The following is a 13514-nucleotide window of genomic DNA, read 5'->3' as shown; positions in this document are numbered from 1 at the left end:
AAAAATCTCATAACATTTTAAGTAAATTTATGATTTTGTGTTGGGCTGCAGTCATTGCTATCCTGGGCCGCAGGTTGGATGGACACCACTGAAAGAGTCTGTCTTCAGGAAAAGGGTGTCTGTGAGAAGTCATCTATGAATAGAATGAAAATTACAGCTGAGTTTCAATGCTCAGATCTTCCAGTGGTTTCCTACAGCACTAACAATAAAATTCACACCCTGTATCATGATCAAGTCCCTACCTACTTCCCTGCCTTTATTGCTACCACACTTGCCATTTTGCACAGGATTTTCTGTTCTTGGAAAGCTTCCTCCCACCCCAGGGCCTCTGCATTTGCTGTTCCCTCTACTTAAGATGTGCTCCCCGCCAGATTCTCAGGCACAGCTCCTTTTCCACACTGAGATCTCGGCTCAGATTTCACCCTGTCAGGGAGCCTCTCAGGCCTGCCCCTTCTGACGTAACCCGTGGACCAGGTCTCCTGCCACACTTTCACAGCCCCTGTTTGATTTTATCTGTGGCACTGAACACTATCTAAAATTATCTTTATTACTATTATTTTTGTTTATTGTTCATTCTCTCTGCTTCACGAGAGGAGGGAAAGTGGCTGTGTTGTTTGCAATTATATTTACAGTGTAAAGATGTTCAATACATATTTATAAATGAATAAATGAATGAAATCAGCTCAATTATTTTTATGTGAAGGTCACCTATCACCTAACTTCAGGATGTATGCAATACTCTCTCTTTCCCCTTGAAAACGATTTTACATGTATAATTATCTCTGTTCATTATGTTTGCCTAGTACCAGGCTATCTCTTTGATTTATGGGTTCACATAACTGTGAATCTTAAGAAAATTTTCTTCTATCTTTAAAGACTGCTTCTATTTGTTCTGAAGTTTTCTTTAAAAACACTGATTAGCACTGTTGGTTATTGCTCTGTAAACTCATTTAAATTCTCTTATCTGAGATTTCAACTAAAATGACATTTCTTCAAAGAGCCCAACCCTGAAATAACCTTACAGTAGAAGTGCTCAACATTTTCTTCTCCATCACATTTCACTGATATTTTTCCTACAAAGTCAAACTCATTTAACTGTCACACAACATGCTTACTCTTTAGTGCTAGTTACTACAAGTTCCTCGTTTACTGTCAGTCTGTCCCCATATGAATTAAGATATGTAAGAAGACATTTTTGCTCTTGTCCACTACTGTATTACTAGAACCTAAAAACTGTGCCCTCATAGAATGGTGAACTGATCACACTGAAAGAATATAAAATAAATCATGAATTAATAATATATACTATATATTATATGTGCAATATATTGTGTATATGTGTGTACATATGCATGTATATATGTATGTGTATATACACAAGTATATGTGTGTGTATATATGTATATGTGTGTGTGTGTATATATAAAATCCTGGTAAAGTTTTTGGCCTTCTGTTTCAATTTTTTACATCTATTAGTGTAGGAACATTGTCTGTTAATATGAATATCTGTACAGCATTAAAACACTGAGGTGGTAACTTAAAACCAAGCAGTTAATGAACTGCAAAGCTCACTTGAAAACGAGTGGCTCTGTACATTTAATGTGTACACAATGCTTCCACTTTTTATTGTTTATTATTGTTTATTGTTTATTATTAACAACTTGGGGCATGAAGAGTAAATTGCAGAAACGAACTTAACAACTTGACTTTGAAGAAGTTACTTCTGGAACTAAAGCCTCTTAGGAACACTGAACTATAACTCATAACCAAAGCCTCTTCAATTTTAAATATAATACTATTATGATAGCTTAATGACAGAATTCAGAGATGGCTTAAATTTAACTGGGATCAAGATGTTTTTACACATCAAGGGACCACTTTATTTACAAAAAGATGTTTCTCTTTACATTGTGCATCAGATGAGAAAGAGCGGAAGGCATGGGAATGTTAAAGAAATGTTAGTTAATGTGAATCAAATTAAGGTCATATATCTGACTAAATTACTTTGTAGGATGCCATAAGACACTACAAAACAGCACTGAAAAAAAAACATTTAGGGCAAGCAGCCTAATTAAGCAGAGACTGCTGACTGACTTGCAGTCGATTCAACTCCAAATTCCCAAAGAGCTGTGCCTTGCAAGGTTTCCCTGAGTTGAAGTAAAAATAGTAATAATAATAATAATAATAATAATAATAATACATTCTATTAGTGGGTATGCATTAGTTTTAAGAATATTTTTCTTTGTTTAAAAGTATTTCAAAGACCAATCTTTGTCCAAAATAACTACTAATGTATCATGCCAGATAGCTGATGAAAGCATGAAATGCCCCCTTGCTTTGAAGAATGACGTGTTTGTTATCTCCTTCCATGTTTTATGGCAAATAAACTTTTATAACTCTACTTTTCATTAAGTAGAAATCTAAGCATGAATACAGTCTTTTTTAAGAGAAAAGAAAGGTAAATCTATAACAAAAAATTTATTACTACTTTATTTTAATACATGTCAGTTTTGAGAAGTTGTAAACTGACTAAAATATTTATTTAAAATTTAAAATAGAGTTCATTTATTGTCACTTTACTATGACTTTCAAAATATTGTATTCAGAAAATGCTTAAACTGTGTAGAACAGAAATGAAACAAAGGAGGAAAATTACAAGGTATCTTTGATGAGTAATTGAAATAAACGTGGTGACGCATAAGCTCATATCTAAAGGGGGTATTGATAATGCAATAAACTCATTTACTTTATAAAACAAATGTTTTTAACTGGAGATAAGTATTTCATAACTTACCTCTGCATACTTTAACTTCAATGTTTTATGCATTTCTCGAAAACGACTATAACGCCTGAATACAGTCCATGTTTCATCGAGGACAGTAATCTATTAACCAGGAAAATCAAAATAAATCAGTGTTAGAGAAAAAAGTGACAATTGTTTTAAATAATTAAAAAATTAACAAACAGTGATTAGCATGTAAGATTTCTGCAGGATTGAAGACATTAGTCTAGCTGCATAAATAAGACTTGTCAATAATAATTGCTCTCTACTTAAGCATGCATCTCTGGTTTTCAAATATGGTTAGAAGCAGCATTGGAACTATGTAAAGTGAGGGACTGACTGTTACTTCTCAAAGGCTTATGAAAGTCTCCCTTAACCCTCCACTTGGCCCATAGAAAGAAAATCCCACTGGGTGACCTTTCTGTCACAATGATGTGCCCATGTAAAATCTTGGTACAGGCCCCAGGTGCCATCACAGTGGACAGGAGGGGGTAAAGTGAAAGAAGAAAAAGCAAAGGAAAAAGAAACACAGGAAGAGGAGGAAGGAGAAAGGAAATGAGGAGAAAGTAAAAAAAGGGGGCAATATCATTCTGCATCTCAATGATAAAAACACAACATAGTTTGCTTTATTTTAGAGGAAGAATTCTCAACCCAGCCTTTCACCCACAGTTCCTGCTGAATGAGCTGACTGGGTGGAAACTCTGGTGCACATCAGCTCACTGATGTCACAGTGACAAGCAGAAGCTGGTAGGCAATGCCAGCCTTAAGAATCACACAGCCTAAAAGCACAGGCTGGTGAGTCTCAAATTCCTATCTCAGTTCCTACCTTTCTTCTGAGCTATAGACCCAAGTACCCGATCTGGAGACATTTTTTTTTAGATGTCACATAGGAACCTCAAATTCAGTATCTAAAATTGGACTTGACATAGACTTGCTAGAGAATACCCAGACTACTCCATCTCAGTGCATTTCATAGTCTACTACCAAGCTATGGCAGACAGACGCCAAAGCCATCTCTGTTCCCTCCTGCCCATCAGCACGCTCACAGTAGACCAAGTGCCAGATTCTGCTCTCCTTTTACCTCCTAAATATTTCTTAGAGCTCTATCCCTCCATTCTTCACCATCACCACCATCTTACTCTAAGCCATCAGGGCTCATGTGGCCTCTGCCAGGGCCACTCCCAGTTGTCTATGTCACACTATCCCCTCAAATGCCTACTCTGCACAAATGACAGAGGAGCTTTAAAAACTTATATCTGATCATTCCACCTCCACTCTTAAGACCCTTCCTAGTGGCTTCACATTGCTCCTAGAAAAAGACTCATATGTTTGGCCCTGGCCAGGTAGATCAGTTGGTTAGAGCATCATCCTGTTATGTCAAGGTTCTGGGTTTGATCCCAGTCTCGGCACATACAAGAAGTAACCAAAGAATGCATAAATAGGTGGAATAACAAGATCAATGTTTCTCTCTTTCTCCCCCACTCTAAAAATCAATAAATAAAAGATTCACATTTTTAACCTTAAAGACTCCAATTTTTAATTTAACCACTGCCTGCAACAGTTCCACCAGAAGCCCTTTCCCCCTTGGTGTCTTCACTCCTGCTGCATTCCCTGAATGAGATGACTCCCTTCCACCTCAGGACCTCTTCATGAGCTGAGTCCTGTCTGGGAAATCTCACCCCACACTTTAGAGAAACACCCTCCTCAAGCACAATATTCCACCTGGTTTTCCCACATGTAAGCCACAGGAGACTACAGGAAAGTGGAAGCAGTCGTGCGGAGAATAAACAGGTGGATCGTCTCAGGGAGGAGTGAGTCTTGAGATTTAGCTATTCTCTGGTTTACTCATTTCCCATCGTGGCGAATGAGATAATTTGGTATATATAGAGGGGGCATTTTTAATTTTCATTTTTCTGGTTCTGTATTCATTACTCACAATAACTGTTTAAATTGACAGATTTCTTACACGTTCTTTTAAAAAGATATTTTTATCAGATGTATAAAAAAATTAAGTAAAAGTAGTACAGGCATCTGTAGCTCTAAGTTTTTTAAGCTGTTTATGCAAGTCACTCAAGACTGGGGAACACCGCTGCTGGCAGATAAGCTGGGGGAGCCTTTCTCTCCAACTCTCTCCTCAACAGACCCCACTGAAGCACCCAAGCAAGGCCAGCACAGTTAGCAGTGCAGTGACAGCTTCCTCAGGGCAGGAGCACAGCAACCTGCTGCCCTGGCTGGTCACAAAGCAGGTGTCAAAAGGAGAAATGGAACACGGGTAGCCATGGTACAGCCTACTTGCTAGGAAAGCTCAGAGAATTAATGGAATCATGCCTGTGACCTAGGAGTAATAAGATGCAGGATGCTCATAGGTGAGAACATCCTATAGTGGGACTCTGGATTCCAGAAAATGTCACCCAAGACACCTAGGTTGCCCTCATCTCCCAGATTCTAATGGTCCCTTGAGCTTTTTCCTTCTCCTAAAATTCTTCCACTGTTCCTTATGAATTTATTGTCAATCACCAGGAAAATCCCTGTCCTACTACTGAAATTCCCAGGACTATGCCAAACCACAACCCTGGTTATATCCAACTGTCTTTTTACTTCCAGTGTAGCTGAAGGAAAACACACGGCTAAAGGGACTGGTCTCATTTTAAAGACACAGGCATTGTCTTCAGGCCAGACTGGATGCCTCCCACTAGTCATACCACATTTCCTAATTCCATTCACTCTTCCATTTTCTTAGATAATAGTATCTAAACAGTTTACTCCATCTTCCTTTTTAAGCAGCCTTCATCGCTTCTTTCCCTGTTCTAACTTTCAGTAGATAATTTAATCCCCAGTTCACTGAGGAAATAGAAGCAATTAACAGAACATTTCCACCAGTACCCTCAACCAAGTCTACTCATCTGCCACCATGTGCCCTGGACCTCATCTTTTCTCCTGTTAGCAAACATGAGATGTATCAGTGCTGCTAGTTAAGGACAGCCAACCTATTCCACTAGAGTTTATCACTCTTCCCTTCTGAATGATACTGGAATTAGCAATTTTCTCATCTGTCTCCTATACCAATATATTCCCATTCTCTACTAGATTATTTCCAACAGAATTTAAACAAGCTATTATTTCTTTCATTAAGCTCCATTTTTACTTCACTTTCCCTTCCAACTATCACTCCATTTTTTCCTTCCCATTATTCAAAACTCCTTGAGTTTATTCTTGATGCTCTCCATCATTTTTTTTCTTCCATTACCCCTTAAATGCACTCTAATCTACTCAGCATTTCATTTTCACTACTCTTACCTACTCTTAACAAGGTCACGAACAACCTCCATGTTGCTAAATCCAATGGTTATTTGTCTTGATCTTACTCCATCAATCAACAGAATTTGACATAGCTGAGAGCACCTCTTTTTAACATTTTTTTTCATTTCATTTCCAGGTTTCTACATTCTCTTACCTGAATTCTCTTTGCTGAGATTTCTCCTCATGTATCTAACCTCTAAACATCGAAGCATCCCAGGGTTTAGTGCTTGAACATATTTTATTTTCTACCTGCACTAACTCCTTGGTGATCTTGTCCCACCTCATAGCTTAATTTTATATTCTGATGACTCCTTGGATGCTTATATCTCTCCCTTGAACTCAGACTCATATATCCCACCACCTACTTGGATATTCCTGCCACTTGGACGTCTAATATGCACCTCAAATTATTCTAATTCAAATCACTCCTCTTCCTGCTTCCCTGTTGTTATAAATTACAATACCATCCTTCTACTTGCTCAGCCCAATAAACTTGGGGTGATACTCGATGCTCCTCTTTCTCCCACATCTCACATCCAATTGTCAGCAAATCCTTTCCACCAAACTTCACAATATGTACCATGAGAATCTGACCATTTCTCACTATCTCTACTGATAACATCCTGGTCTTAGCCATCATCATCTTTTCCTCAGATTGTTTTTAAGAACCTTTTACTTGGACTCCTTGCTTCTGTTTTTGTTCTCCTATTTTCTCTTCATTTTTTGTGAACACAACAGCCAAAGTGATATTAAAAGTTAAGTTAGATGAGGCTATTTCTTTGCTCAAAATAGACATTGTCCTAAAGTATCCCTTCTCACCCAGGGTACAAATTCAAGTTCTTTCACTGACATATAAGGATCTCCGTGATCTGTCTCCTCTTTGTCTTCATTCTAACTACTCTCTCCCTTGCTCACTCTGGCTTCCTTGCTTTTCTAGAATACATCATACACAGTAAGTATAGCCCCAGAAACTTTGTATATGATTTTTCATCTTTCTGGCATGCTCTTTTCAAATAACTAGCTCACTCACTTCCTTCAAGTCTCTGTTCAAAAGTCACTTTCTCCCAGAAGCCTTCTTTGGATATGCTACCTAAAATTACACCCCTTTTCTCCATCTCTATGAAATAATTCTTATTACCTAACATAAATTCTATATCTTGCTTTTTAGTATCTCTTCCTCATTAGAATGTAATGAGAGCTTGGATTTTTAGCTGGTTTTTCACTGCATCATAGAAGAGTACTTGACACACCATGGGCATCCTGAACAAAGAGTTTGGAAGATGAAGTCCCAAAGTGGACCTGTCTTAAATTAACTCAAGCTACTAGTGGCAATAAGCCAGCAATGCATTTTTTTCATCTCTCTGGGTAGAAAAGCCCTCAAGACGGCCTCAAGCAGAATTAGGGTAAGGTGAACTGGACACCTAGGTTGTGGGGACTTTAGCTTCTACAGCTCCTTAATGTCAACCAATTTTTGAGATCTCTGATTAACGAAATGGCTTCTCCAAATTTACCTCACAAATTTGGGTTTCATTTCCCTTTCCCAGAATAGTGTCTTTCTAAGGAATATCAACTTTTCTACCATGTACATACCAAATTCTGGGGAGGACATGATACAGCTAAGTGATTTCCTGGGCAGTAAATATCGAGGGCATTTGGGCACAAGATGATAAGGGAGTAAAAAAAAAAAATCTCTGAGAGAGCCCCCAAATCACCCGATATACTTCCTCTGCTTGACACCAGCGCCGTGCCTGTACTGGGACATGGGAAGCTGCAGTGGTGGGGTGTGGACCTGGGAAAAGACAGGGAAAGATGGCCCAACATGGCTATTCAAAGTCTCACAGGTGTATGCCTTTGAACTTGGCTTAATGAAGTCAGTAAAGGTATCAAAGGGATCTTTGTTTTCACTGTGTTACCCTGGTAACTCCAGGAGTCATACTATTAATGAAGAGAGAGGGGACTCTCTTGAAACGTTAACACTGTGTCTATAAAAGTTCTCTACAATGTTCAACAGTGAAGGTTATTATTGGTATATTCCAGGGAATAATTTACTTTGTTGCCTCACATCTTGATATTTTATTAAATTCACATTAATAAACTCACATATGAATCTCAATAACTTCTGCCTTCAATGTTTCAGTATTTCGTCTAAACCACTGGTTCTCAAAGTGTGATGGCTGACCAGCAGCATCAGCTTCACTTGGGAACTTACTAAAATGCAAATTATAGGTCTTATCCCACTTCATCAGAAACTCTTGCATGGGACCCAGCAACTGTGACTTAGCAAACCCACCAGGGAATTCTGATGCAGGTTAAAGTCTGAGCAGCGATGCTGCAAATCAGATATGGTCTCTTCCCAATACCCCTACCCCTCCCACACAAATGCCCTTAGCACGCCAGGCTGAGCTAATATTACCTGCCTAACCGCAGGTCCCAGGGGATTAAAAATCTCACACTTCAGGCAACTTGTCAACAAATAAGCATAGTCTCCCCACTGGTCTTCTGAAAGGTCTTTTGAATGTGAACAGCCTGTTTTGACTGGAGAACACCTGCTCGGCCACAATCCCTCCACTGGCAGCGTTCTCACTCCTACCCCTTTCTTCCTGGAAGAGTCATCCCCTTCTCCATGATTCGTCAGCATGTAGTTCATACTTTGATAAGAGCATAATCACAGGATATCAATTACACAATTAATGTTATATTAATTTATATAACTGATACTAATTACGTAAATGTCTCTGCACTACAAGATTTTAAGCTTTTAAGGGAATGAGCCTTTGGTACTAATTGAAGCGGAGGTGAGAGGGCTCTCGTAGAAATAAATATTTACTCAGCGACCACTATGTGCTAGGCACAATACTAGATGCTTGCAGTTTTCTAAGAGAGATAGTTAAGATGATTTTGTTTCTTAAATCAGGTAAGGGTTCCGGATTTGACCCAGATTATTCAAAAGGGAGAACAAGGCCTGCTGCAACCTTGGCTCTACTTACTCTGTTCCCGTGATTTCCATGAGGTTCGCCTGAATCGAATTATTTGAATTACTGGCATAATAGTATGATTTTTTAACTACATTGAGAATATGGTAAATTTTCTATATTATTGATAATACAAGTCTACAGTGAGGCATAGGAAGATGTCCAAATTTTTCACCCTTGAGATTTTTACCTGAGTTTAGGTTAAATACAATGATTACAAAGGATTGTACTTCCTACTTTATATATAGAACATTTATATCTCCCCTTTGTTTATCAGCATGTAAATAAGACAAAGACAATGATGATGAATAGATCATCAGACAGATGAGACCACAGTGGGCAAGGCAACCACAGGTGTGATCTTTCCACAGCAAATGGTCAAATCCCTTCACTATAATGAAGAAACCTGCACACATACAGCTGGAGAAACAGTGTATATGAGGTTTGGAGAAACTACACATAAAAGAAAAATATATATCAAAATTCTATTTTGCCCTAGATTAAAACTAGGTATGAAATGGGGGTTTGATGCAGAGAGCAGAGACAGAAGATCACTGACAAATAAATCAGATCGAAATACTCTATTTGCTTCGATGTTGAGAATGCAGGCCATCATTACTACACATCTTTGAGAAGCAAATTCATTACTTCTCTCTCACGGAGTGATTCTGCTGATACAAATCTATCTTTCCTGGGCCATAAAGTGATCAAGCCCAACTTAAACATCATAAACATATCCACAAGATGAACTGCATTTACTTATAAACAATTCTGAATTGAGTGCTTTCCACAAATTTCTGTTATATACATATTTTGCTGGTTTAAGGATTGTCAGTTCTAAGACCATTCGTCAGTATATATTTGCTGTGTATATCTAGCTGTGTAAGGAGGAAATCAAAACTAAAACAAAGAAAAATATTCTGGCCCTCATTTAAACAGTTACTTATAGAGTTCCCTTCAACAATATTTATTTTTTAACAACATTTGGAGGGGTTATATCAAGTATATAAAAAAATTCCTCGTATTTAATAATAGTTTGAAGGAAATGGTCTAATTGCAACCTAGTATATACTAAAGAGTTTTGTCAGATTTTTGCAAAATACAATCTTATGAAGCCACATAAGTATGAATATGTTTGAGAAAACATGAAATATTTTCAAATGTTTATATTTGTTTAGTAATATTTATTAATGCATTATATTTAATTGAAATTTCTTTAGACAACTGTTGCAAGGGGAACTACACCAGAAGTGGTAGAAGAAGCCAGCACCCCATTAATCACAGTGATACCCCACAGTTATCACAGACTGCCATTCAATTACTCCTGGCTCTGGTCAACCAGTAAAATGGCCATATCTGGGGACAGGCAACACTGGTGATTTTGGATTTCCAGCAGGCATGCTCACCCTGCTGTCTGAATCTGCTGTCCGTCTTCGCTGTCACTGCCCATAATCTCTCCTGGTCTCTCAGCTCACCTCCTCTGCTCTGATCACTCACCTATAGGCCCAGGCTGAATGGCAGGTCAGTCTGTCTGCCACTGGGAGATCAGGACATCAAAATCCCTAACTGCCTGGACCTTCTGGTGGGTCCCCACAAGAACAACTCCCCAAATCAGGCAGCAGCCTATAATGTCAGCTTGCTTCCCTGCACGCTGTTCTTTGAGGAATAGCCTCAGCACCACCACCCTTACCTGGAAAGGCAGACTGCATTTTCATGAAACTATGCAATTCTATCTCAGCAGGTCCACTCTCATTTGGAAATTCTTCCAAACTACATTCTCTCTGATGAGTATTTCCAAATATTCTTGATTTTCAATCCTAATGGACAATGATCTTGTTTTACTGAGAAGACTAGAGTCACCCACAACCAGCTCCCTGAACACCCTTTCAGTGTATCTCAAAATGATGGTGTTTCAACATATGTTCTCTTCCTTCCTTCAAAACCTCTTCATCTTCCTTATTCACTTCTTCCTGAAAGGAGAGTCCCTCCCCAAGGTTAGCCTTGGACTGTACTCTTTCCTATTACCAATACATCATCTGTACCTGTCTGCCCTTGGGCCTCTGTCCTGGAGTTCCCATTGCCTAGAATGCCCTCTTTCTCTTTCATCTCCATTATCTTTCTCAGACAAACATGTTAAGTCTTCTTAACTGTCTCTTCATGACCCCTTTCCTCTGCACAGCCCTATTTTTATCCACGTTTCTCTTCCCCTACTTAGAAGATTCCTGAGTACATGAACTGCTTATTCATCTTTCTTATACCTTGGCTGTAAAAAAGAAAATTTTATCCTTTGCAATAGTATGACAGACCTGGAGAAATTATGCTAAGTGAAATAAGCCAGTCAAAAAGAAAGACAAATACCACATGGTTTCACTCACATGTGGAATCTAATGAACTGAACTAACAAGGAAAATGGGGACAGACTCATGGATGGAGAGCAGATGACAGCTAGTGGGGAGGGTGGGGGGGTTAAGCAAAAAGGAAAAAAGGACTCACAGACATGGACAACAGTGTAGTGACTGCTGCAGGGGAGGGAGGTATATATAAGGGGACTAAATGGCAATGAAAAATACAATAAAGATTAAAATATATAGTAAGTAATTAATATACATATATACACATATATACAGGTACCAAATATTTGTTAAATAATAAATAAATGAATAATGGAGCGAGTAGGGCCCAAAGTCTCTTTTCAATAAATATTTTCTTACTTTATTTTCTAATTCACTTTCTATCCTGAAATGTGGTCAGTAGAGTGACCTGCATTTTTGTCCTTTCCTGACTTATCAGTAACTGTTTAAAGTTTTTAAAATGTAGGTATTAGGGAAGAGGGTAAAGAATCATAAAATAAAGGAAGAAAAATATGCCACTTACCAAATTCCTTTTAGAAAGAGGAGCCTGCAGCAATGCTGGTTAAACAATATGGGGGTAAAGTGAGTGCAGGATGTGAGGCTCCTAAAAAACACAGCAAGAGCCCTGGCTGATGTAGCTCAGTGGATTGAGTGCGAGCTGCGGACCAAAGGGTCATGGGTTCGATTCCCAGTCAAGGCACATGCCTGGGTTGTAGGCCAGGTCCCCAGTGGGGGCCACTTGAGAGGTAACCACACATTGATACTTCTCTCTCTCTTTCTCCCTCTCTTCCCCTCTCTCTAAAAATAAATAAATAAAAAATCTTTTAAAACCCCCCAAACAAAACAGCAAGAAACGAAAGCCGGTCTCTAAATTGTCTTTGGAGGGTGGGTCTATTAACTTAAGAGCCTTTGTTTCTAAGTGTCAAGGTCCTTTGTTTTTTAAATTAATTTTAAATAATGGTTGAATTAGAATATATTAGTTTCACAGTAATTCAATATTTACATACCTTATGACATGATAAGCCCAGTAACTATCTGTTACCAAAGTCATTAAAATGTTATTAACTATATGCTCTATGCCAAGAATTACATCCCTGTGATTTATTTTATAACTATAATTTGTACCTCTCAAGACCATTCACCCGTTTTGCCCATCTCCCCACTCCTCTCCCCTCTAGCAGCCATCAGTCTGATCTCTGTATCTATAAGTCTATTTGTTTTGTTTGTTCATTTGTTTAGATTCTACATATAAGTAAAATCATATAAGCATTTCTCTGTCCAACTTATGTCACTGAGCATAATACCTCTAGGTCCATCCATGTTGCCACAAATGACAAGATTTCATTCTTTTTAGGGCTGAGTAATATTCCATTGTATATATATACCACATTTTCTTTACCTACTCGTCTATCAATGGCAGCCAAGGTTCCCAAATCTTGACTATTGTAAATAATGCCAATACATGAAGGGTGAATGTATCTTTTTGAATTAGCGTTTTCATTTTGAGGGATAAATATTGTATGTCATGGTCCTTTGGGTATGCAAGCTTGAGGATAAAAGCTAACGACATAAGCTGGAGCTGAATTATTCCACTTAGCAAAGGAGCTCCCAAATTTTATCTAAAATTTATTTAGAGAAGAGGACAGGGCTTGCTGGTGCTTTTGGGAGAACATGACTGCCTACTGGGGTATTTTCAGTCATTGCTATGAAATGTGCAATGTGCCTCCTTAGCTGGTTTCTCTAAGGACAGTTTAAATAGGAAAGTTTATATACCTTTCTTTTGGGGAAATCCAAAAGAGTGCTGAAGTCTCCAGCCAAGAGGAGACAAAGGAAAAGAGACTGTGTCGGTGACCATCCAGGGGTACTCTTCCCTCATCCACAGGAATAGCTGTCTTTTGAATCACATCCAAAAGCTGCCTAAAGGGTTCCTGAACCAAGCAGAAATCCCCCTTACACTGCAGTGGGCTCCATGAACAACAGCCCAATTAACTCTACCAATTCTGTCTCAGTGGCACCTGAGAGAAGAAGGCTGGGTCCCTGCAGGAGGAGCACTGTACAAGGACAGAGGAGTCTAAGTTCTGAAGCTAGATCTGCCCCTGTCTGCTGGTA

At 38.6% G+C, this 13514-nt stretch overlaps 1 protein-coding gene across 2 annotated transcripts in view; it reads right to left on the bottom strand.

The window, feature by feature from the left end:
- Positions 1 to 13514, bottom strand: part of KIF16B (kinesin family member 16B) — a 317135-nt gene that overhangs the window by 54291 nt on the left and 249330 nt on the right. For both annotated transcript variants that reach the window (XM_053671041.1, XM_053671042.1), the window contains one exon: positions 2795 to 2884. In XM_053671041.1, the coding sequence (XP_053527016.1) occupies positions 2795 to 2884 (90 nt within the window). The remainder of the gene's footprint in view (positions 1 to 2794; positions 2885 to 13514) is intronic.

The sequence above is a fragment of the Artibeus jamaicensis genome, unplaced genomic scaffold (assembly GCF_021234435.1).
Source record: "Artibeus jamaicensis isolate MK-2021 breed Jamaican fruit bat unplaced genomic scaffold, CSHL_Jam_final contig_685, whole genome shotgun sequence".
NCBI classification, from domain to species: domain Eukaryota; kingdom Metazoa; phylum Chordata; class Mammalia; order Chiroptera; family Phyllostomidae; genus Artibeus; species Artibeus jamaicensis.
Note: the sequence above shows the minus strand (reverse complement) of the source record. Positions and strands in the feature narration are given on the sequence as shown.